The sequence below is a fragment of the Oncorhynchus mykiss genome, chromosome 7, assembly GCF_013265735.2.
Source record: "Oncorhynchus mykiss isolate Arlee chromosome 7, USDA_OmykA_1.1, whole genome shotgun sequence".
Taxonomy (NCBI): Eukaryota; Metazoa; Chordata; class Actinopteri; order Salmoniformes; family Salmonidae; genus Oncorhynchus; species Oncorhynchus mykiss.
In genome coordinates, this window is record NC_048571.1 from 51,539,661 (window position 1) to 51,566,406 (window position 26,746).

Genomic DNA, 26,746 nt, shown 5'->3' on the forward strand with positions numbered 1-26,746 from the left:
AACAACAAGTGGGACACAATCATGAAGTGGAACGACATTTATTGGATATTTCAAACTTTAACAAATCAAAAACTGAAAAATTGGGCGTTCAAAATTATTCAGCCCCCTTAAGTTAATACTTTGTAGCGCCACCTTTTGCTGCGATTACAGCTGTAAGTCGCTTGGGGTATGTCTATCAGTTTTGCACATCGAGAGACTGACATTTTTTCCCATTCCTCCTTGCAAAACAGCTCGAGCTCAGTGAGGTTGGATGGAGAGCATTTGTGAACAGCAGTTTTCAGTTCTTTCCACAGATTCTCGATTGGATTCAGGTCTGGACTTTGACTTGGCCATTATAACACCTGGATATGTTTATTTTTGAACCATTCCATTGTAGATTTTGCTTTATGTTTTGGATCATTGTCTTGTTGGAAGACAAATCTCCGTCCCAGTCTCAGGTCTTTTGCAGACTCCATCAGGTTTTCTTCCAGAATGGTCCTGTATTTGGCTCCATCCATCTTCCCATCAATTTTAACCATCTTCCCTGTCCCTGCTGAAGAAAAGCAGGCCCAAACCATGATGCTGCCACCACCATGTTTGACAGTGGGGATGGTGTGTTCAGCTGTGTTGCTTTTACGCCAAACATAACGTTTTGCATTGTTGCCAAAAAGTTCAATTTTGGTTTCATCTGACCAGAGCACCTTCTTCCACATGTTTGGTGTGTCTCCCAGGTGGCTTGTGGCAAACTATAAACTGCACTTTTTATGGATATCTTTAAGAAATGGCTTTCTTCTTGCCACTCTTCCATAAAGGCCAGATTTGTGCAATATACAACTGATTGTTGTCCTATGGACAGAGTCTCCCACCTCAGCTGTAGATCTCTGCAGTTCATCCAGAGTGATCATGGGCCTCTTGGCTGCATCTCTGATCAGTCTTCTCCTTGTATGAGCTGAAAGTTTAGAGGGACGGCCAGGTCTTGGTAGATTTGCAGTGGTCTGATACTCCTTCCATTTCAATATTATCTTTATGTTTGAAGCCTGAAATGTGGCAAAAGGTCGCAAAGTTCAAGGGGGCCGAATACTTTCGCAAGGCACTGTATAGAAATAGATATAGGGAAGGTAATCAAGGAGGTGATGGAGTCCAGGTGAGTGTCATGAGGCGCAGATGCACGAGATGATGGTGACAGGTGTGTGAGATGATGGTGACAGGTGTGTGAGATGATGGTGACAGGTGTGCGGGATAATCAAAAGCCTGATGACCTAGAGGCCGGAGAGAGAGTATACGTGACTCAACTGTGTCAAATTGTTTTGTAATAGCCAATGCATGTAAGAAAGTATCTCACATAGCAGGACATCTAACGTGATTCAATGTATGCGCAGGTTGTGTTGGACCATGTTGATGGCAGTCAGACTAGCAGGGCAAGAGGCAAGGGTAAAGGAGGAGCCATGGGCAGAGGATGGACAGGCAGAGGAAGGCAGCAGAGAGACAGAAATTAGGATGAGGAGAGGCTTTTTGCTCTCCTCGGTGAAAGGATGGCTGACACACAGGTTTGTATAATGTTAAAAAAATGCCTATATATTTAACAAAAATAAATATTTTCTTTAATAATTAACATACGAACATATTACATTCAATAGAAACATGATCTAGTTTGTTCAATGTGCACTAGATATTTGTTTTTGAATTGACTTTGAATTAATAGTAAACCTTGACCATACATATGAGAAATACCTTTAGTGGAGTGTGGAGAGAAACATCACATTCAGCCTTACTGATAATAGGCTACAGTGCGAAGAGAAAGTATGTGAACCCTTTAGAATCACCTGGATTTCTGCATAAATTGGTAATAAAAGTCACAACAAAAGACAAACACAGTCTGCTTAAAATAACACACAATTATCATTTTTCATGTCTTTATTGAACACACCGTGTAAACATTCACAGTGCAGGTTGGAAAAAGTATGTGAACCCTTGGATTTAATAACTAACCCTCCGTTGGCAGCAATAACCTTAACCAACTGTTTTCTTTAGTTAAATTAAGGATCAGACCTGCAAAACGGTCAGGAGGAATTTTGGACCATTCCTCTTCACAAAACGGTTTCAGTTCCACAATATTCTTGGGATGTCTGGTGTGAACCGGTCTCTTGAGGTCGTGCCACAGCATCTCAGTCGGGTTGAGGTCAGGACTGACTGGGCCACTCCAGAAGGCGTATTTTCTTCTGTTGAAGACATTCTGTTGTTGATTTACTTCTGCCTTTTGGGTTGTTGTCCTGTTGCATTACCTAACTTATGTTGAGCTTCAATTGGTGGACAGACTTAGTCTCCTGCAAAACATCTTGATTAACTTGGGAATTCATTTTTCTGTTAATGATAGCAAGCTCTCCAGGCCCTGAGGAGGCAAAGAAGCCCCAAACCATGATGGTCCCTCTACCATAGTTTACAGTTGGGATGAGGTTATGATGTTGGTGTGCTGTGGTGGTGTTGCAGACTCTGGGGCCTTTCAGAACAGGTGAAAATATAATGAGATCATGTGACAGATCATGTGACACTTAGATTTCACACAGGTGGACTTTATTTGATTAATTATGTGACTTTGAAGGTAATTGGTTGCACCAGATCTTATTTAGGGGCTTCATAGCAAAGGGGGTAAATACATATGCACACACCACTTTTCCGTTTGTGATATTTTAGAATTTTTTGAAACAAGTAATTAAAAAAAAAACTATTTTGTGTATGTCCATTGCATGAAATCCAAATAAAAATCTATTTACATTACAGGTTGTAACGCAACAAAATAGGAAAAACGCCAGGGGGGGATGAATACTTTTGCAAGGCACTGTACCCCTGGACAAATGAACTCAATTACATATTTAAAGTGGTAATCAGCAAGTCGTCCATGACCCCAGGCTTCCCCGCGCTTCTTGTGTTGTTTATATATTCAATCTATGGTTGTGAGTGGGAGAGAGCAAAGATGTGAGAGAGAGCACTTGGGCATGAGGGAAAGGAAAGGGAAATGGGATACCTAGCCAGTTGCACAACTGAACGCCTTCAACTGAAATGAGCGTGCATGAGCGTGCGTTAGAGAGGTAGAATGTAAACAGTAGAGTAGCTAGTTGTAGATAAACAGTTGTGGTAGCAGGGACAACATATTCAGAATTGTTCTACTGAACAAGTATCAGCATCATTAGTATTGGATCTGCATCAACTCGAGCCGAAAAGAGAAGTGAGAAAAAGAGGTAAGTGTTGGGCTTCGTTCAAAATGAAATAACAAAAGAAGAGGTGCGACCTGAGGGTCGCAGACAACTAATTCAATGTGAACATGATCAAACACAAGTTAACCCTTAGGTTCCAAAAACAATGGTCAACTGATAAATGGCTAAAACAGAAACTCGGAATTTAACAAGATCAAAAACACCTATGATCCAAAACCTTGTGTCACTTGTCACCTAACGAGAAATAAAAGGTGTGTGCCAGCCCAGACATAACTGTTACGTTCTGACCTTAGTTCCTTTGTTTTTGTTTTAGTATGGTCAGGGCGTGAGTTGGGTGGGTTGTCTATGTTAGTTTGTCTATGATTTTCTATTTCTGTGTTTGGCCTGGTATGGTTCTCAATCAGAAGCAGCTGTCAATCGTTGTCCCTGATTGAAAACCATATTTAGGTAGCCTGTTTTCAATTGTGTTTTGTGGGTGGTTATTTTCAGTCTTTGTGTGTCTGCACCAGACAGAACTGTTTTGGTTGTTTCTTTGTTGTTTGTTATTCAGTGTTCAATTTTCATTAAATAAGATGAACACTTACCACGCTGCGCTTTGGCCCTCCTCTCCTTCCCCAGACGACAAGCGTTACAATAATACACACCCCTAGAGGCAGGTAGAGCCCCAAGAACACAGGGATGGGAGGATTAGAGGAGGGTAAAGAGGCCAACAATATATTTTAATAGAGCTATGGCTCACAGGTGGTCTGGGTAAGACGAAGCAGCATAGGTGAATCAATGGATCTAGCTGTGTAAAGACCTCTATAGATTTAATCTGAACTAACTGTTTAAAGGCCCACTGTCATCACATCGTCATCCCATTCAAATGAGCTCACCATGTAAATAAAAATAGGGTTTAGGTGTGCAGCAAGGGGGTTTGGGGAGGGGGATGGTCTGCTCTGTGTGTTTCAATAGGCTAGAATCACATTGTCACTCTTTATTTTGTCTTCTAAACCAATGAATAGTTTGCAAGTTGGGACGTGCGGTCAATTTTTGTGAAGAGCCATTTAGGAGGAGCTGCTTGGCAAATTGAATGGGGTGATCATGTGATGACGGTGGGCCTTTAATAAAGTAATGTAATCTCCAAAGTAAGTCCATGTTTATAGAGAAAAGTAAACCTAAGAAAATGGTCTGGCACTGTAGGCCCTCTGCACAGCATAAGGATATTTAGATCAATGCACATTTCATCCCATTCCTTCACTACATGTATGCCAGCCAGCCATGGAGCTTAAGCTGTCCATGTGTATGTTCTGTGCTTCTACATTAGCAGTGCTTGCTCTTTGGGGTTTTAGGCTGGGTTTCTGTATAGCACTTTGTGACATCTGCTGATATAAAAAGGGCTTCATAGATACATTTGATTGATTGATTGATTCCTGTGATCAGTCTCTGTGTGTAGCCTGGTACAGTACATGGAGAAAATGCTGCATCAGTTTTGGGGTTGGGACTGGGAGGCAGGCAGGGAGGTCTTCTAGTTGCTTGAAAGTGGAGGTGTCTTAAGAGAGGTCTAGCAGCAGGGATCTTTAGAGATGCTCATATTCATCAGGCTAAATAGAAGTGATAAAACATAACAAAAAAAGTATATTTACTGAATAAGATCTGTACAATACTGGCAATACACATATAGGGTGATAATGTCTCTAAAAATGTCCGTGTCGCCTGTTTTCGCCTTCTGTTGCCTCAATGGTGCTCCTATCTAGCTCAACCACTACGGGCTCCTCCAGAAACTCATCCCTCCTTTAGAGAAAGACAGTCAGTTATACTCCAAGTGCTGAATACTAGAGCAAGAGACATGACAGTACCATATATACACCGCCACATAGGCTACTCAAAGAAGGCAGGCACAAAGAGAGGGACACAAAAACACAGAAACCAACCGTAAATGATGCACACTCAAGAAAGCTCAGGCTAACCAATAACTATCATTGAATGGAACAGGAAAAATATATTTAGCTATTCTCATGTTGAAATGAAGCATGTGTTGTCACCTATCTGACAGTGTGGTGCTGGATGCCATTGCAATGCTTGATAAAGCAGGAAGCGGTAACACTTTCCTTGGAGTGGATTGTGGTGGAGCCATTATTATATCACACATGTCACATTATATCTAGCTAGCTAGATTGCTAGTGTATGTCACCTAGCTAGTGCACATGTTTGAACCTAGCTAGTGCACATGCTTGTCATGTCTCTGCCATGCTATATAATGTTAGCTAGCTAGCTAACATTGTTTCAGTAATAATAACTTGGAAGTCTCAAAAAGGCGAGGCAACTATACTGCCAAGTACCATTACAGCTGGTAGTGTTACAGCCGAGTGCCATGACAGTTCTATCACTCTCAAACAGAGAAATGTACATGAAACATTAGCTAGCCGCCAATGCGAAATGTAAGTAGGTTCAAAATGACCATGACTCTCAAAAACACACATGCTTATGTCAATATCCTGACTGGTTTTAGATCGCAAATACCATGTACTGTACACCTGAGTTATTTATCAAGACAGCCAGATAATTTAGACAGCATAAAGCTAACCCAGATTTTTCCATTCACAAACATCACAGCTAGCTAGCTGGTGCCACATCTTGTTAACGTAAACTCACTCACTTTTGCACATCGCCTTGGTCCGTACAATTGACCTTATTTTAGCGCCCCAAAAACACAATACTTCCAGATCAACTGTAATGTCAATACCATTGTAAAGCACAATTTCTCCCCTTTCCAACAGAATCAATTACATGACCTAAACGCTGCCCATTTCTGCATAATTCAACAAGACAATGAGCCCCGTCGGGTCTTTTTCAAAATGTCAGGTGGGGAAGTGAAACTAATGCGTGATAGTGAGAAGGAGAGATGTTGTGTGGGAAAATTGCTTTTTTTCACTCGATCTGTCCAACTTATCACCTTATCGCCTCTAAAATGTAAATGAAACACTATAAAGAGTTTATATAATGTGTCATTACATACCTATTTGAAGGTTTGTGTCGAATTTGAATCGGGTTTTTAGGGCGGTGCTAAAGTGAAGAAGTAAACAGCGGCTTTGAGAAAGATGATCGCATGCAATGATGATGCAAAAAAATGACTATGTATCCCTCTTATCCCCGTCACTGTCCACTTCTTGTTTTTAAATGATGAGAGAAGTGCCACACCTGGTGGAGAGAGATGTACGTTACGACATGACACGTCAAGATGTAACGGAGTGTCAGTTTTTTTTTCAACTTTTCTCCAATACTATAGAGCCATTACCATGTCGATCAACGCTTGAATAGAAACATAGTTCACACCCCAGATTTTGAAGTCAACACAGTCACTTCAGTCCCTTTAGTTTTCTTTGTAGCCTCATTTGAATGTTGCGTTTGCGCACATTTGTACGGAATGGGGTGAGTTTACGTAACCTGCCAAGCAGAAAACAGGCCATCTCTGCATCAGACTTCAGCCATAACTTCTCTCCAGCGAATCAAATTGCTACCTATATGTACTCTGGTTTTCCCCCCGAGCCTTATTATTTGGTCGCTTGGCTAAACTATTTTTTTTGGCACCCGTATCCGCAACCGGTGGTGCTGGATGCTTGCCTAAGACATCCGCCATTGTTGATTGTGCTCGGAAGAGGAGGACCACGCCTCCGAGTGACGATAATCAGAGAGATGGTACAAACCCTCCAATTCGAAAACAAGAGCCATACCAACTTTTGTTAACCAATCGGAAAACTGAAAATCTTAATGCAATTTTGTAAGGGCCCAAAGAATTTAATATAATTCCACTATGACGGCAGGTATATTATAGGCAGTTTATGACATTATAATGCAACAAAACTTCTACATAATGCTCCTTTAATGTACTCTATTGTTATGCTAGGAATAGGTTGGTCATACTATGTTCAGACCGTACATACAGGTAACTGCAAAAATAAATAAACGGTTGAGTAAATTAGGGATGCAAAGTATATTAAAAGCAGGTGCTTCTACACAGGTGTGGTTCATGAGTTAATTAAACAATTAACATCCCATCATGCTTAGGGTCATGTATATAAATTCCCAGTTGCCCATTTCTTGGGGCTACCATGGCTAGAAGAAGAGATCTCAGTGACTTTGAAACAGTGGTCTAAAAGGAGAATATGGGGTTTAAAGTGTTTGTGTGTGTGTCTTTGTTTTTGTGTGTCTCAGTGTCTGTCACCAGATCTCAACCCAATTGAACACTTTATCTCAATCCAATTAAATACTCTTTGGCAGTTACCTGTATATATATATATATATATATATATATATATATATATATATATATATAATGAAAGGAGTGTGGGGGTAAACAGACAGGGATATGGTGAATCTCACCTGTTTTACCAGTGTTCTTCATTGAGGTCTTGTTGGAGGACTCTGTGTCAAATCCATCCAGAGTGAGCTCCTGATACTCCATGGACACCTTTGTGTCCTGGTCTACGATGTTGATTGGTGACTGGTTCCTCTGTCTGCATTCTGGGTAGGCTGATGACCAGCCCTCCTCTGGCCCGTACGTACCTAGACCAGAAGAAAGAAACAAAACAATATATATACTATATATACAAAAGTATGTGGACACCCCTTCAAATGAGTGGATTTCAGCAACACCAGTTGCTGACAGATGTATAAAATCGAGCACACAGCCATGCAATCTCAATAGACAAACATTGGCAGTAGAATGGCCTTACTGAAGGGCTCAGTGACTTTAAACGAGGCACCGTCATAGGATGCCTTTCCAACAAGTCAGTTTGTCAAATTTCTGCCCTGCTACAGCTGCCCCGGTCAACTGTAAGTGCTGTTATTGTGAAGTGGAAACATCTAGGAGCAACAATTGCTCAGCCACGAAGTGGTAGGCCACACAAGCTCACAGAACGGGACCGCCGAGTGCTGAAGTGCGCAGCACGTAAAAATAATCTGTCCTCGGTTGCGACACACTACCGAGTTCTAAACTGACTCTGGAAGAAACGTCAGCACAAGAACTGTTCATGAAATGGGTTTCCATACACAAGATCACCATGAGCAATGACAATGGTTGGCTGGAGTGGTGTAAAGCTCGCCAGGCATTGGACTCTGGAGCAGTGGAAATGCGTTCCTTGCAGTGATGAATCACGCTTCACCATCTGGTAGTCCGAAGGATGAATCTGGGTTTGGTGGATGCCAGGAGAACACTACCTGCCCCATTGCATAGTGCCAACTGTAAAGTTTGGTGGAGGAGGAATAATGGTCTGGGATTGTTTTCATGGATTGGGCTAGGCCCCTTAGGTCCAGTGAAGGGAAATCTTAACGCTACAGCATACAATGACGTTCTAGACAATTCTGTGCTTCCAACTTTGTGGTAACAGTTTGGGGAAGACCCTCTCCTGTTTCAGCATGACAATGCCCCCCGTGCACAAAGCGAGGTCCGTAAAGAAATGGTTTGTCGAGATCAGTGTGGAAGAACTTGACTGGCCTGTACAGAGCCCTAATCTCAAACCCATCGAACACCTTTGCGATGAATTGGAACGCCAACTGCGAGCCAGGCCGAGTTGCACCCCCCCACTCTCACCCCCCTATTTGCCCTCAAAACAACCTCAATTCATCGTGGCATGGACTACAAGGTCTCGAAAGCGTTCCACAGGGATGCTGGCCCATGTTGACTCCAATGCTTCCCACAATCAATTTGGCTGGATGTCCTTCGGGTGGTGGACCCTTCTTGATACACAGGGGAAACTGTTGAGCGTGAAAAACCGAGCAGCGTTGCAGTTCTTGACACACTCAAACGTGTGCCTGTGGTAGTTATCATAAAGTAAACAAAGGTACACCTCCTAACAAATGGAGAGGTGAAGGCACTGTGCTCAGAGATTAAACCCCAAACTCTTAGCTGAGTGGCAAGTCCCAAGGCGCGACCAGACACCTCCATATAGAACAGAGTCAAGAGAGGGAGAGGAGCAGGCCGGATGTCATAATTCTGCTGCCACCGCCCTCAGATAAAACAAACAGAGAGACGGACAGAAAGTGAGGGAGGGAAAGAGGGAGAGGACAGGGTCAATGCCATGAAAACAGTGGAGGATGGATAATATAGATAGTCCCTCTCCTCTATCCACAGCAGGCATGGTCTCCTCAGTGTGGGGTCACAGTAAGTTTTCCATAGCCATCCAACCATAAAACACCAGGCCAGCCAAGTGAAATCAAGTGATTATTTTGTATCCAGTGAAGGGGAATTAATTTGGTTGTGGATAACACACTATAAAAAAACACATTTCAACAAAGGCATACATATCCCAACAACATATCAATATACTGTACAATATCATTCAACTGATTCAGTGTATTGAACAGCACCCTGGCCCATACCCATAAACATTCAACTTCATTGATTTTAAATTCAGAACAACTTTAGATATTAGCAACTACATAATATTAGTGTACATAATAATTGGAAGCATGAGCAAAATATCAGCGTCATCACAATGAGAAACAACATCTCTCTCTGTTCCTATCTCTAAACACAAACTCAGATTGCACGGGATGTCTCGTTTAATTTATTATGCAAGGAACTTAGAAATCAATCGTTTAACCTTAAACAATGATTACAACTGCACAACACACTGTATGCAGCATTTGATTTAAAACGGGCATACAGTACAGTCATATCATATTCTTATCTCCAATAAATATGCTTCATTGTGTCCTAACCTTGAGTACTATTGACTTTCCCCTGCAGTATGTCCTCCTGTTCTCTCTCTACAGCAGTGGTAGGCAACTAGATTTAGCCGTGGGCTGATTTTTGTCAGAGTGGATGGTCGGGGGCCGGAACATTTACACTGCAAAATGACCACAACTAAGCCCAAAAAGAGATTGTATTTGAAAATAAGAATCATTTCATACCTTGAGACACGATCACGTCTTTTTTTTATTAGTGGGAATACTTGGGAACAGATTTCCTAAATTAAACTCATTTTAGCAAAATTCTTGGTGATTTTACAGTGTTTTTTTTATCCCCCAAATGTTTAAAAAGTAAACATGAAAAAAAAATGGTGGGCCCCAAAAAATCACTTGCCGACCCCTGCTCTACAGTCTAGGCTTTGGATGCCCTCTGTCCTAAGGATGGAAGAAAGGAAGGGGCAGGGCCCACTCCCTCTCACTCTGCCCACTCCTACTACCCCCTATATCCGCATCATAAACACTTGGGCTAAAGTGCACCCTTAATTGAAAGCATCATCTGCGCTACCGGGGTTCTAAAATGAATTTGTCTATGATTACTCATGCCCTGCGCGCGTCCGGTGCGTTTGGTAATGTCTATTTCATTGAATTAGGAAGCATCCTCTTCTCCTGCTCCCTATCCTAGCCTTGGGGTGTATTGATTTGAGAGGTCTGGGTTTCATATAGGAGAGCGCAGGGTATGGATCCAGGCAGCCGTGGCCTGGTAATGAATGCAGTGGAGAGCTGGTATGAAGCCATTAGTCATTGCTTTAATGCGGCTAGGAACTAAAACCATCAGCATGCCATCAGGTGTCACATCAACATTGCGTTACCCTCTGACCTCCGCCTCCCAGAGATGAATCGCGTACTATGTCCCTCTTTTCACTTAAAGCTGCAATGTGTAACTTTTTGGGCTGCCCGACCAAATTCACATAGAAATGAGAGTTATAGATCTGTCATTCTCCTTGAAAGCAAGTCTAAGAAGTGGTCGATCTGTTCTATATGTATTATTTCTATGCTTTGGCTTCAAACAGCTGAAGATATAATCTTTTTGGTTTTGGAAAATATATTTTAGATAGTACAATGATTCTCTAAACTATACTTGCTTGTTTTGTCACAAACTGAAATTAGGCAAACTATTAGATTATTATGTTAGCAAAGAGGAAATGGATGAGCGATTTCTCCATTAGTGCACCTTAAAATGTTCACTAACTGGACTTCAACGGGGTATGTACTCTACTTATATCTCTCTGGGGACAGTTAAGCCTTGTAGTTTATGTTATAGTGAAAGGAATGGATTGAGAATCACAGAAAAATATTTAGTAGGCTTGTGAGAGATAGGAGGCCAATATATCTGACGAACTATAGTCACCATAAGAGAGAGAGGATGGAGGGATGAAGGAAAAAACAGAGAAGGCCACCTGAATGAGAAGAGGGCCATATTGACACTAGAAGAGTGAATTTCCCTGTTTCCTATAAATATGAACACTGTATATCACACTCACAGAGTGGAGGGGTAATACATACTGATCTCCCTGACAACCAGGCACAAGGCAGAAGCATAATCAGAAAAAAATGGCTTGCGACATGCATAATCATATACTCAGGTCAACAGGGAGAGGGTTTTAGATTTCTAATGTTTCATTCATTTTTCATGGCCATTTGTCTGTGATTCTTTGGAGAGCATGCACATTTTATTTCAGCGAATTATGAATACCATAAATACACCTTTATGGTGCTTTCACCCTCCAGGGACTTGAGGCTTTTCAGTCAATTAAGAGCGATTTCTTCAACAGCCTCAGCGCTTGCGACCTTGCTCATTTCATATTGAAAAACTGCCATATTCCAATTGTCTGCATAAACAAAACCATAATTGTGTGAGGCTGCTTAAAGAGCACAATTATGAAACGTTTGCCCAAAGACAGCATTGTTACACAAAAGCAAACACACCTTAGGGGGAATTTGCCTTTGGAAAAAATATGCCATTCTCCAAGGAACAGAACAAAGCACAAAAGGATGTTATGCAGAAAAGCATTTTGTCGAAATAACATTGGAGAACAAGGCTCCACACTTCAAACTCCCACCCGTTTTTCCAGGACCTATTTCAGGAAGCTCTATGGTCCTCTCTTAGAGCCGTGATTCCATCAAGATTAGTGGGAAATGGCAGAAATCAATGCTATGAGAAGTCTGCTGGTATTTTAGTGATCTCTGCCTTGCCAGGAAAGGCCCAATTGAGTCAGTCAAGGTATTATATGTAATCTCCCAGTGCAGCCATCACGAGAGAAGCCCCTCTCAAATCCTCTACACCTGGAGGACAGAGGAAAATACACAGCCTACTGCACCCTCTCCAACAACACCTATTACAATGGCTACCACTGTAACCAATTCCGCAAGGTAAATTTGAACTGAGAGAGAGAGAGAGAGAGAGAGAGAGAGAGAGAGAGAGAGAGAGAGAGAGAGAGAGAGAGAGAGAGAGAGAGAGAATATATACAGTGGGAAGAAAAAGTATGTGAACCCTTTAGAATCACCTGGATTTCTGCATAAATCTGATCTGATCTTCATCTAAGTCACAACAATAGACAAACACAGTCTGCTTAAACTAATAACACACAAGCAATTATCTTTTTATTGTCTTTGTTGAACACACCGTGTAAACATTCACAGTGCAGGTTGGGAAAAGTATGTGAACCCTTGGATTTAATAACTGGTTGACCCTCCTTTGGCAGCAATAAACTCAGCCAAATGTTTTCTGTAGTTGCAGATCAAACCTGCAAAACGTCCAGGAGGAATTTTGGACCATTCCTCTTTATAAAACTGTTTCAGTTCCACAATATTCTTGGAATGTCCGGTGTGAACAGCTCTCTTGAGGTCGTGCCACAGCATCTCGGGTTGAGGTCAGGACTGACTAGGCAACTCCAGAAGGTGTATTTTCTTCTGTTGAAGCCATTCTGTTGTTGATTTACTTCTGCCTTTTGGGTTGTTGTCCTGTTGCATTACCTAACTTTTGTTGAGCTTACATTCTCCTACAAAACATCTTGATAAACTTGGGAATTCATTTTTCCGTCGATGATAGCAAGCTTTCCAGGCCCTGAGGCAGCAAAGCAGCCCCAAACCATCATGCTCCCTCCACCATAGTTTACAGCTGGGATGAGGTTTTGCTGTTGGTGTGCTGTGATTTTGTTTCTCCGCACATAGTCTTGTGTGTTCCTTCCAAACAACACAACTTTAGTTTCATCTGTCCACAGAATATTTAATATCCAGGTGCTCTTTTGTGAACTTCAGACGTGTAGCAATGTTTTTTTGGACAGCAGTGGCTTCTTCCATGGTGTCCTCCCATGAACACCATTCTTGTTTAGTGTTTTACGTATTGTAGACTCGTCAAAAGAGATGTTAGTATTTTCCAGAGATTTATGTAACTCTTTAACTGACACTCTAGGATTCTTCTTAACCTCATTGAGCATTCTGTGCTGTGCTCTTGCAGTCATCTTTGCAGGACGGACACTCCTAGGGAGAGTAGCAACAGTGCTGAAATTTCTCCATTTATAGACAATTTGTCTTACCGTTGTCATGACGTTGCCCTCTTTGGGTACAGCGAGCACCATCCCCTGCTCTCTGCTTCTACAACCAGACTGCTGTGGTCAGAGAGAGGTCGTAAATTCCTGAGGAGAAGACCCTGCCTCATGGCCACACAGTATAAGAGAGAGTGAGTTTTCATAGAGAACAAAGGAATTTCTTCCACCTCACAGAACTTGAGGTTCGAACAAATTTCATGTTCCGGAGAAGGTATAAAAGATCGGTGAAGAATCCAGCTACGAAATGGTCCGTTTGTTACAACTTGGGGAAGCTCATCAGAGACGGTGTGGCCACATTACCATAACGCTGTTTATATAATAGCCTCAGATATGAGGTTTACATCTAATTGCTGTATAAGATGAATGAGTGAGTATGATACTGTTTGTTATAATGTGATTTTGGACTGTTTAATGAAGGAAACTCCAATTCCCTTTTGAGTTTAACTAAATCAGAGGACTGCCCCTGAGCCCAGTTAGGAAAAGGCATCCTGGGACAGCCCCTTTTCTGCAATTCCGAATAAAACCCAACTTTAAGAAATTCTCAAGTAGACCATGCTTTCCTCCATTACAAGGGGACAAAGGTTGTAGACCATTGCTGAATCTTTTAACCATACCACGTGGTTAAACTCTTAGACTATCGATACCGACAGAATAAGAACAAGTCTTTGATATTAATTACTAGTCTGCAGCTATTAATTCGGTATCATTGAACGCGAAGAACGACAACCACCAAAACATCCATTCTACAACAACATGAATGAATGTCACTCTGACTAACCACTATAACCGCGACAGAGACCGAGAGACAAATCTACAAAAGAAACAAACTTTTCAACAGCGATCAAGACGACACACTGAGCGTAAATATATATATTGATTGCAATTGTTCCCGAATGAGTGAGCGTTCATGTATAAAGGATTAGCATTTCAATTGTTATAATTATCAACTTTGTAGTGTCTCATCTCAGTTGACCACCACTTCCGGTTTAGCCCACTAGGGCACATTCTCCTATAATTTCTTGTAACCGTATTTACCTTGTTGTTTTTTTTATGCATTTCTGTGAATTACTTAGTTAGTAAAAAAAATCAAGGATTTAAGACAATTGATGTATGGATGACTCATAGTGAAGACTGGGTTTGTGCATATAACCAACAATTTATGACGTTTGGAATGAGACTAACGTGAGGTAAAATAAATAATTCATTAATCAGAAGACTATTGATCAGATATGAAAATATCTGAAAGGTTATATTGGGAAATTATAACTTTGTTATCTGAATATTTTCCTTGGTGCCCCGACTTCCTAGTTAATTACGGTTACATGACTAATCAGTTTGATCGCGTAATACTAATTACAGAGAATCTTTGATAAAAAACTAAGTCTTCAATGTAATGATAGTAAAGACACGACACCGTGGACTGACTTTTAGAGATACTTTTGTAACCCTTTCCAGCTTTATGCAAGGCAACAATTCTTAATCTTAGGTCTTCTGGGATCTCTTTTGTTCGAGGCATGGTTCACATCAGGCAATGCTTCTTGTGAATAGCAAACTAATTTTGAGTGTTTTTTTTACGGGGCTGGGCAACTCGAACCAAAATCTCCAATCTCGTCTCATTGATTCGACTCCAGGTTAGTTGACTCCTGACTCCAATTAGTTTTTGGAGAAGTCATTAGCCTAGGGGTTCACATACTTTTTCCAACCTACACTGTGAATGTTTAAATTATGTATTCAATATAGACAAGAAAAATAAAGTAATTTGTGTGTTATTAGTTTAAGCACACTGTGTTTGTCTCTATGAGCCACTGCTGCCCCAATGAAGGAGAGGTGGAGAATGTTGTTGTCAGTGGTGGCATTAGAGGTTGCTCGTAAAACATGCCTTGTGGCCATAAAATGCACTATCACATAGGTGTCAAGAAGACCTGACATTTCCCAGCTTTATGGAATGAGGCTTTAATAAGCTAGTGAAGGGAATTACAGCAGCAGACAATGATTAGGTGATGACAATCAAAGAAAACAGGACTGTGTATAAGTGAGTCAACTGGGAAAGGTTGACAACTCAAAAAAACATGCTCTGGAATTTGTAAATCATTATATTAATGCAGTTCCGGTCAAATCCGTCAACAGATGATGTGCAGGCGGCTGCATACCCCTTTCTCACCACCATGCCTCTCGACCTCCATTACACATCTCTGAGCAAACTATCATTATCATTGACGGATGTCCTTGGGTTATTAAATTCACATTATGCGTTTACAATGGGAGTCATATATTGAGGAATAAAACGTAGCCGAATCGGCTAAATCTATTTCCCTAGATGGCCTAAACAGCCCTCATACATCCCTCTAGCTGCTCACACACTGACTCCTCTCACCTTGGGTACAGGGACTATTCCCAGACAGTGGGATGTGTTAGTCAGACCCGTGGACATATGGGGGGAAAACGGGATGTCTGCTGGGCTGTCCTGCCACTCAGCCTTAATTAGAGATGTCGTGTGTGTGTGTGTGTGTGTGTGTGTGTGTGTGTGTGTGTGTGTGTGTGTGTGTGTGTGTGTGTGTGTGTGTGTGTGTGTGTGTGTGGAGAGTGCCGCAGCATCCACAGTGCTAGCGGATCCTTGACAGGCCCCTTAAGCATGTAAGGATGCTGTCACAGTCTATTCCACAGCTGTCCCCTGCTCTGCTTCGCATCAAACATCCTTATGGCCTCAATACACACACTATAACGTACTGTGCACATCCTCACACATACCCAAACACAAAACCCAATACACCGTATACCCCAGAATACAGCCACACATGAATAAACACAGACTTATAGAGAGTACACATGTGCAGAGAGACAATACAAACTGATTTCACACTTCCCCCACTCATTTTCACTACTCCATCAATACACGCGTTAATCCTATCTGACCATTCAACCGAGCATGAACAGATTGAAAAACAGCCACACAGAAAGATACTCCCACAAAAAATGGACTAAAACAAACACGCATACACCGATTCCGTAGGAAAATATCCCACTTCCCTCACACAATGCTATTTTCACCCCATCCTTCCCCATCCAGCCCAACCAATAATGTAATTTGGGAGTGGATATACAGTGTCTCTCTGGGAAAAACAGAGTAACACACACTGAGGCCAAATTAAGGAAAGGAAACACAGAACTAGTTTCAATCATCTCCACTACACCACTGTCTACTAAACCCTTATCAGCACAGCATGAATAATGATATCACTTCATATTATACACATATTTTACCAGGCAATCTAAGACAATTGTGCTGTGTCAACAGGAATATAGGCTATTCAATTCTGAATCGAAGTGAGGGTCTTGCCTTACGCCTCTACCCCTAGAATATCCTCTTTCTCTAGCTCAGCAGTGGGCACAATAGTCAGTGAATGTGAGCAGAATGTGAGCAGTTAGTGACGTTATGCTTGTGTTTCTGTGCTCCTTTCTTCAGTGGCTCGAGTCATTAAGTTGATGTAACATATTCTCCTCCCCGGTAGACTTTGTGCTTTGACTGAGACGAAAGATGCCATTTATCTTCTTAAGCTTCCTGTCATTGCGTTCGAAGCTGCGCTTGTTTCACCATCTCCATATTCCTTCACTTAGAACAACCAGAGATGAATGCAGCCAAATCAGGCTTGCAAATGAATACATCATTTATTCACAAACCGCTAGGTTCATTTGGTCTTTTTTTAGCTACAATCATGGGCAGTAACGAGTGCCAAGCAAATCACTGTGATAGTGGTGCTAGCGGTTGGTGAAAACAGCAGTAGTGTTGCTGTAGATGTAGACGATGATGATGATGATGATGACAACAGTAATGACAATTATGCTGATGACGATGACAGTGAAGGTCACTGTTCGCCTGCCTGGTCTGGCTGATAGAGAACTAACGTGGATTTGTTTTGGGGTTGCTTTTCATAAGCTAATTCATTGCCTTTAATTAGGCATGCTCTCAATGATTGACAGTCCATGCTTTTGAGTGATACTTTGTGTGTTGCGATTCTGTTGTTTATTTATGTTCATCCATTTCAAGTTGTTCCATGGCATGCATTTATTAAATATATATCAAGCTAAAACTAAAGTGTGAAAACAGGCACAGATTAATTTGGTTTGATTTTACTTGTTACTTTGAAAAATGAATTATTGGTCTTGATTTTTTTAATATTTTGGCGAACCAGCTTTTGCCCCAGTAATGTCTAAGTTCTTTAGGTCCATGCCTGATTTAAAGTCTACTGCTTGGCATGGAGGGTCCATGTCTCTTATACGAGGGTCCATGTCTCTCTCCAGAGCTCCTGCCTGAAATTGATGATGGGATAAAGGTCAAAGAGCACAAGGTCACGTTCCTGACACCACCCAGCCAGCAGACAGTTACTGTAGGCCAGCACTCTGGGTACCTGTGATCTGTATTGACCTAGCCCAGCAGTATCGGTTGACCTTCCTGCCTGTCTGACAACACCTGCTCCCAATATATGAGCTCTTTCTCTCTCTGTGTGTGTGTGTGTGTGTGTGTGTGTGTGTGTGTGTGTGTGTGTGTGTGTGTGTGTGTGTGTGTGTGTGTGTGTGTGTGTGTGTGTGTGTGTGTGTTTGAGAGACTGCAGCACATGTGTGCATGAAACAATAGTGATGGCATACATTGTCAAAGAAAAATGGCATGATTTGCAATTTCCATGGCAACAGATCATAATCATTTGACCTTGCCAGTGGTTGCATTTCTGTTTGCTTTTGTGTTATTATTTCTGAATTGTTCCATTGTCCCATCCTTTTCTTTTCTTGCGATAAATACAATATAATGAAAGACCCTTGAGCGAAGAAGGAAAAATCTAATTCTAGCAATACTTCAAAGAGATTTAACCAAGTAAGAGGAGGGGGGAGAAGCAGGAAGAATCAGAATGGGAGGAGGGACATAAAGATATCCAGCAATAGAGTGCCTGTGGCAAGATCCCATCTTCTGCAACAACAGAAAAAAGGGACAGTTTCCAAGTTCAAAGTTATTTCCTCACTGCCACCACAATACCAGAGGATAAGAACATCAAATCACAATTGTGGCTACTAAAATATAATGTAAAGACCTCAAATGAAGACACTGGTTTAACAATTGGCTGTTCTTTGTTGTCATACAGAGTACTAATGCTTTTCTGGTGTGAGTGGACATTGTCAGAGAGTGGCTGGGTTGTGGAACTCATTTATTGGCTTAATTGACATCTATTCATTAGCCCTATAGCCCCTCTTCCTCTCCCTCTAGCCTTTAACAAGTTAGGCGTTCGCTATGGCAACCACAAATCTCCTGACAACCAGACTCCGCTGTTCTGTTATCCCTGCAACGTGACACTGTGCAATGTGTTACTTTCAGAAGGCTCTCTAAACTACACACATTCTGTGTGCCTCCATATCCCGGAGAGATGGGGCTGACAAAAGGCCCCTTCCCCAGTGCAGGGATAAAAGGATACAGGCATTAGATGTAATGGCTCATCTATTATGAAATGACACTCACACCTCTCTATCTCACCTGCTTTCCTCTCAGCCTTCATACCGAGAAGGTCCTCCTAAGCCTCCTCCACACACTGCAACACCCACCCATCCACGCAACACACACATACCCATTTTCAACCACTGCGGATATCAGTTTTTAATTTGCCTCGTCTCTTCAGATCCCTGTATCTGTTGTCGGTTGGATGGGAGAGGGGGAGGGAGAGGGAGAAGGGGAGTTTAGAGGAGAGAGGTAAGGGTAGTGCAGCAGTCGTGGCTGATTGGCTCCCCTCTGCCTCTTTTATTGGGACTGTTCCCTCCCAGGGGAGCGCTGCTGGCCCTCTCCTAAAGCTGCAGCCCAAAATTACAGCAGACCTTACGGCCTCCACTCTAGACAGACACCCAGACAGACAGACAGTAATACGGGGGATGGTCCCAACTCAGATCCCCATTGATTGAGTGATTTTAATGGAAAGATACAAGCTGCTCTAGATTCCAGAGTCATTCCGTTTCGTCCAGCCTCCCTCCACCTCTGTCCGTATTGCTTTATATTCTGAGGTGTCCGGCAGTGTTTTTCTGACCGACATGGTGAAAGCAACCTGTTGTTTTTCTCTCCCCCACTACGCTGTGTTCTGTATTGATGGCACAAATAATACATTCAAGGGCAGCACCTGCCTTCCATCTGCCTGCTAAGGCAGGGGATGAGCACGTTAAGCCACAGTTTCTATTACTGCTGTTGTTCTTCGCTCGGCGCCATGAAAGTTTTGCGGTTCTGAAAGTCGATCGTCCTCTCCTTTACTAACTGTGACCTCTGCTTGCATGGCACGCTGTGGATGGGTATGTGTGACGGTCCTTGTCCCACATACCTTGGCAGGGCAGGTGGGTTATGAGTCACTGTGTTAATTAAAGGAACTGGACAAATCATTAACCACAGCATGATTTCCATATCACAAAGGGCTGAGGTCATTATGATATGGCTGACCTGATCTACTCCTGACTCCTATACGGTATTATATAAATATTATACATTTCATCAAGTGATACAGAAACTGAAGACAGCTGTCATCGTAATGCATCCAAAGACCGCAAATCACAAAGTCGTTTTTTTCAACACCAGCTCTTTAAGGTTCCTGTGATGTCCACCCCCCACATGTGAAGTCATTCCCTGAGTATCGACGGCTCCTTTGTGGATTTGTTTGGAGGTACGATGGCAGATTGAGAGGTGATGAATGAGCCCAGTGAGACCGCCCCTAAAATGGCCTTTAAACTGCCTTTATTGATTTTCAGTTCCTGGCGAATGGTCTCCTGGGATAACACGACTACTACCTACACGGCTTGATTGATCTCCGCCCTCAAACCTCCCATTACAATTATTCCTCAAAAGTGAAAAAATCCTATTACATCAAGCAGACACATGTATCACATAAATGTGATAAAGCTGAACTGTTCTGATGCAATACTCCAGCAACATACAATGGGTTGAGCTATAAAGACTCTGAAATGTTGTCTTATCCCAAAAATGATTGGCCGTCACGTTGCACATTCACAGCAAAGTAAAGTCTTGAAAGGATCATGTAATACTTGACTGTAAAACCCTTTGTGCCTCTAAACTAATGCTGCAGATGCCTTATGATGACATATTCCAGTCCTGACAATCTGGCTAACTTCTTCCTAACATCTCTGCTCTTGACAGGTTCCATATTTTATCATCAGCAGATGGCGGATCCTAAGGGAGGATATGAGAGACAGAGAGAGAGAGCAGTTGGCCTCTGAGTAGAAACAGACTTAAGAGAGACACATAACAGACAACATCCACTACAGAGGAGCAGGGGAAAATAAATGAGCTTTGTCTGTTAACTGTCATTCGTTATTTACTCCTGCCTCTTTGTGCCTGGGAGGGGCTAATATTGTTGTATCAAAGGAATACATGTATCATATTCAATTAACTGTGTTTCTGCAATGCTGGTGGAAAGGATCATTCTTATTTGCTAGTACAGGACACAGAAAGAAACGCCATTGTATTGCAGTCGCTCCCCTACCCAGAGCCCTGAGCGTAGCCCTCCTCTGTGCCATACTTAAAAACTATATCAACACAACGCAGCTTCCTTCCCATTCTCAGCAACCTTTGGCCTGTCATGCTATACATATCATAAATCAACATGAGCAGCAAACAACATTACAATCATCAAATAATGGATTGCACCTTTCACTGGGGATGCACAATCCATTAAAATTCAATTTAGCCCCACACTTATTTCTCCAAACAAGTAAAAGTGCCAGTCATCATTTTCGGGGGAGCGACTCGGCACTCCTGAGCCTCCAAGATTGATGAGAGGAGAGATTAACACTTCATTGTAAACGCCACTGGAGATACCACGACTGTAATGAGATAAATGTACTGAGGAGAGTCAGAGCACGAGGGAAGGAGAGGAGGAGAGAGAGAACAAAAGGCCGGCTGCGGTGTGATCTGTGCTCCAGTGAGGAGGACCTCTGACTGGTGCTGGGCCTGGGGCAAGAGGAGAGGGAGTCAGTAGTAGAGGTAGCACAGAACAGTGCAGGCAGCTCTATCAATCACATTGAAGTCTCAAACACCATTTATCAGCTCCTACATTTCTCCCTCGCACCACAGTTAGTATTGTTCTCAGGTAGCAGCCTCAGTCTCTACGTCTACGCAGCCAGCCCAGAGTGACAGGTGCCAGACAGACACCGCGTTTCTTTGTCTCTCTGTCTGTCTGTGTTTACCCCTGTCTTTGTCTTTTTTTCTCTCTGTCTGTCTCTCTTTCTCTCTCGTGGCCACTAATGCCTGCTCACGCTGTGGTGTCCCTGTTTGATTAGCAAACTATTGGAGCACTGGGCTTGTGCCGACCGAGGTCTTGGAGAATGTTAGCTCACACCTCTTTCTCCTCCCTATCCTCTGCCTCACTCTCTGCATCTTACTGCAGTACATTTTTTATGGATAAAATTCCCTCACTGTGTGAAACTCAGATCAGCACATGGAACTCCATAAATCTAGCTATCCAATATGGGTGTTTGATGGTCTGGAGTGGTAGAGGGAGAAAGAGCTGAGTGCCTAAGTGTGCATGCGGCTCATGTGATCCCATTGTGTCTCTATGGGACTGCATTTCATGTGGCATGAAATACCACGTTGAGCACGCAGTGGGGGGCTAAGTGGGAGTGCTGTGTTAAATACTTCCTTCCTCCTCCACATAATTCCTAGGGACGGCTGGTGTTGCATATAAGTAGCTCCCCCTCCCTTCTCTACATGGTTCCTGTGGAGGATGGGGTGGTGTCGCATTAAATACCTCCCTCCCACTCTACATGGTTCCTGGGGGATACTCTTATTGCCGGCTGCCAGTGCACACGGCTCATTACAAGGGCTTTTATTTTGAAGCTGTAGAGACGCATCAAAATCAATTCTTCCCTGCCCTTTGATAAGCCATGTCAGAACCTGCACGCTACTCAAGTGCAACCGGCTTGATTGAGACACCAGAGTGAGGCCCTTGAGAAATGGCACTGTGATGTGTATTGTGAAGTCCCTCCGTACACTGTAGTGTCCCTGCACTGTGTGTGTGTGCTCCAGAATACACTCTGACACCATGTTGCATGTTCTACTCTTAAAAGACAGACACATCATTAATGCACTTGGCACACTTTGCTGACGTCTCCAGGGATTAGGAAATTGCTGGAGGGAATGATGAAACAAGGAAAGAGAAAGAGGAGGGAGAGGTATAGCAAAAAAAAAGGAAGGAAGAGAGAGACAGCATGTTAGAAAAAGAGAGCGAGAGAGGGAGACAACGGAGGAAGTATTTAAACTACCAATGAAGCTTGACTGTCAGGTAAAAAGCGCCTTGGGCTTTTGTGATGTCAGTCAATCCGGCAGAGAGATCTGACACACAATAGCAGCAGTCCGGCCGTCAAGTGGACACAACACGCCTGTGCCAGGGCCGCAAATGCTACATCCATAATCTGCCTGCCAATTCCCATCAAATTCACCTCTCTTGCATGACAGTTCCCTCACAGTCCTGACTTTGACAAGACCGCCTCTGCACCAGCCTCCGAATTATAAAGCTCAAATGTAATGTTCTTGTCACTTTCCAGGTTTCCCCCCCAGAAGGGATTGGGAAGAGAGAGTGAACCTTGCTAACCTTCCACGTCTGTAGCTTTGGTCTTTGAAGTTACACTTCCCCTCCTCGAAGGGTGGGTGTATTTAAGATTACCTAAGAGTATTATGAAATGAAACCATACATTAATGAAATGAAAATCATACATAAAAGATGTTGAAGACTTTGAACTTCAGAACTATGCTCTAATATGGAAATGGTTTTGTGAGGTCTATGCAAATGATTTGCTACTGTAAGTAAGACTGTTTAAATGTCCATTCAGAAAGAAATACATAGAGAGAAATATGATATGAGGTGGAAGAGATGGGAGGTGGACAATGGGGTCTTCTTGGGGGGAGGAGGCCTTCCTGTTTCCTGTTCGGCCTGGCTCTGTCCCTGCTGGCTAAATTGACTATCTCTCTGACCCTGTGCAGAAAATCCATTTAATGAGTCAGGCTTGGTAAAAGGGGAGCAGACACCTTCATTATGTACCCGTCAGGCCAGAGTGGCTAGGCCTTTCCTTTCCAGCGTGGGCCCTGAAACAGGGGCTGACGGCCTGGTTAGTGCCGCCATAGCCCCTGCTCTCACCCATCAGCAGACCCCACTTAATTAATTTTCTGCCTGACACTTTTAGCAGTGATGACAGGATCTCAGACACCATGGCAGCCTGCTTTATAGAGGAAGAACTCACTCTCCCCAACACACACACACACACACACCTTCTCTTCACCTTCTCTGAGGCGTGAAAGCCATTCAGAATACAGAGACAGGGAACACTGTGCCTGTTCAAGAAAAGGGATACACACACACACACACACACACACACACACACACACACGTATGTCCTCACCTCCTATATTTTTCTATTGATAGTTGGTTGTGTGTGTGTGTGTGTGTGTGTGTGTGTGTGTGTGTGTGTGTGTGCAGAATAACAGGATGCGACAACAACAAGAGAAGGACAGGTTTTCTAAATTCTTAACTTACATTAAAATCCTCAATGTAGTGTATGAAAAAGCATGTATCAAACTGGTTTTAATTCAAGGTCAGCAAGCAAGTAACACATTTCACCTCAGTCAGGGTGTGATCCCAACACACGTGTTACATTGGGATGTGTGAATGGCCTTCCCTTATCATTTAAGCTCTGAATGTTCAAGGTTGAACCTGTGGTTTATAGCATGGAAATCATCACTCTAACACTTATCAACGCCTCCATTTACTAACCATCACATTGACTAAAAGCTCCTCGTCATCCCTGTCCTCAAGGACTCACTTTCTTAACCACCTCATAATGTACTGTAGATTTTCTATATCTGGGTTGGGATGAACCACATGGTTGGCACAGAAACAAAACAAAATGTAAGGCCGCATCTCAATAGTCTATAAATCAACTCCTTCACCCTGTCTCCTCCCATTCACCTGCTCTGTGTTCTGAACAAAGGCTAAGTGAGAGCACCTCTAAGGCAAGTGTCAAACTCATTCCACGCAGGGCTGATTGTCTGTGGATTTTTGCTCCTCCTTTGTACTAGATTGACTAATTAAGGTCACTGATTAGTGAGGAACTCCCCTCACCTGGTTGTCTAGATCTTAATTGAAAGGAAAAAAACAAAAACCAGCTGACACTAGGGCCTCCATGGCCTGAATTTGAAACCCCTACTCTAAGGAGACAAGGAAATGATCCTCTTTACCTTGTCCCTTTCTCCCAGCCAGCTGTCCCAGCATGCAGTGTGTTTTGCAGTGCTCATTTCAGAGCAGAAACTTAGGAAGCAGGAAGCAGCACTTCCAATTGATCAGTGCTGTGGCCCTGACACTGTCATGCTGAATTAAGCGTGCTCATGATATGCTTAATTAAACATGCTCTTGCATCTGATGAGTTGTGCTGGGCTCAGAGACACAAACATCACACACATAGAGGATCAAGCCACACAGGATTCAATGGGTTAATCTGAAGACTCCACATGACCTCACTTTTCATACAAGCTGAGAAGCAGAGAAGCACAATGTGTCCTCTGAGCCTGCTCCTAATCATTGGACATACCACACTTGAAAAGGTAGAGTATTGATTGTAATCAATTACTCTTCTATTTACTTAATGGGCTTGGTCAACATCTGCATTCAAGTGGATCTGCTGTGGTTGATTGGCCAAATGATGTTAGCTTTGGAGGCTGATGATGCACTTCAGGAAGCAGTCTCTCTGTTTTCAGCCTTTCAGCATGTCTAGAGTCAAGCTACTCCATCTCTTGTTTGTACAATAGTTTTCTTCAGTACAATTCATTTCCATCTGCAATGTTCTGTATGTTCCATCCCAGAGAACAAGGCCATTCAGATAGTGAGGCAGACTGGGCTGACAGTTTTCATCATCACATAACAGATACATAAATGGTTCCGCCCGTCAGGCCTTGTCACCTTCCACAACGCACAGCACACTCTTCCAGATACGAGGCGCATCAGAGCCACGTGAGAAATGGCACTAATCAGACTGCAGGAGACAGAGCCTGAAAAAGTGTTAAATGCCCTGAATAATTTAGACTAAGGTGGCAATTTAATGAGGTGAGTGAGGGACTGATCACCAAGGAGGCCAAGCCTAGCAGTGTGTCCCTATAGCAGAGAAAAGAAAACACCCTAAGAAGATAGATTAATATAGATACATGTGCAAAAATGCACACTTGCTAAGACACACACACACACGCACACGCACACACACACACAGAGAACATGCCTCCAGGGGTGACCTTGATGAGGATTCAGTGTAATCCCCTGATTTTAAAGCAGGGTGTGTGGAACACTCAGTTCTCAGGGAGATGGAGGACAGGGCTCAGTGATTTATTACACACAGGCCTTATGCATGTGAAAGCATGTTCACTGCTTCCATGCCACTACTGCCTCTGCAATTTAATTAGACAGCCCTGAATCTCAATGACAACATCTTGCCTCGTTAAGTAATAACACAGTTTTAGATTTTCGAAATGATGGACCTGTTTTTCCTTTCATGAGATTTTTTTTTTTAATCAGTGAATGAAACAAAATGGAATTTGTCTTTAGATGTGCGCCGATAAGCAAAGAAAGACTGATGGATACTTCTTCCAAATGAGGTCCCTGAGACCAGGCTGGACTCTTCTCATTAACTCCTAGTTACTGCCCAGCACCACTCAGCGGGTTAGACTAACAGAAAAACACGGGTGGGGGGACAGTGCGCACAGCCACACTCACAATATCACTCACACTGACAAAGGCACTTAGTTGACATTAAAGGGTAATTGGGTAGTGCTCATGCAATATTTCAAAAGTGTTAAGGCCAAGAAAGCAAGGTCTAGAGATCAAAGGCAGAGCGGCAGGTGGGGATAATGAACCTTAGAGAAATGTACTCATTCTAATTAAAATGTACTGAAAACAACTGCATGGAGAGAATGTAGGGGATCTAATGGAAACCGTAATGTCAGGGCAATCTCATTCTTTCTGTGAAAAACAAACTCAACTAGCGTCAGTGGGGTTTACGCTTGTGATTCAACATGGCAGACAATGTTTAGTCCTAACATACAGACAAAGGCTAGTGGAGGAAAATAGAGACAGGTCCTAAACCCCTCAGGATAAATAACCTTTCCGCTCTGTGTTTTGAATGCTCAGTCTTGTCACATCTTGTCAGTCTTGTCATTTGGAATTTGTTTAGGGGTTATAAGGAAAGGCTTTTAAAAAAATGTCA

General features: G+C 42.7%; 1 protein-coding gene across 1 annotated transcript in view; it reads right to left on the reverse strand.

The window, feature by feature from the left end:
• Nucleotides 1-26,746, reverse strand: part of ptprga (protein tyrosine phosphatase receptor type Ga) — a 277,448-nt gene that overhangs the window by 90,630 nt on the left and 160,072 nt on the right. Inside the window, exon 3 of the mRNA XM_036983482.1 lies at nt 7,554-7,736. Within this exon, the coding sequence (XP_036839377.1) occupies nt 7,554-7,736 (183 nt within the window). The remainder of the gene's footprint in view (nt 1-7,553; nt 7,737-26,746) is intronic.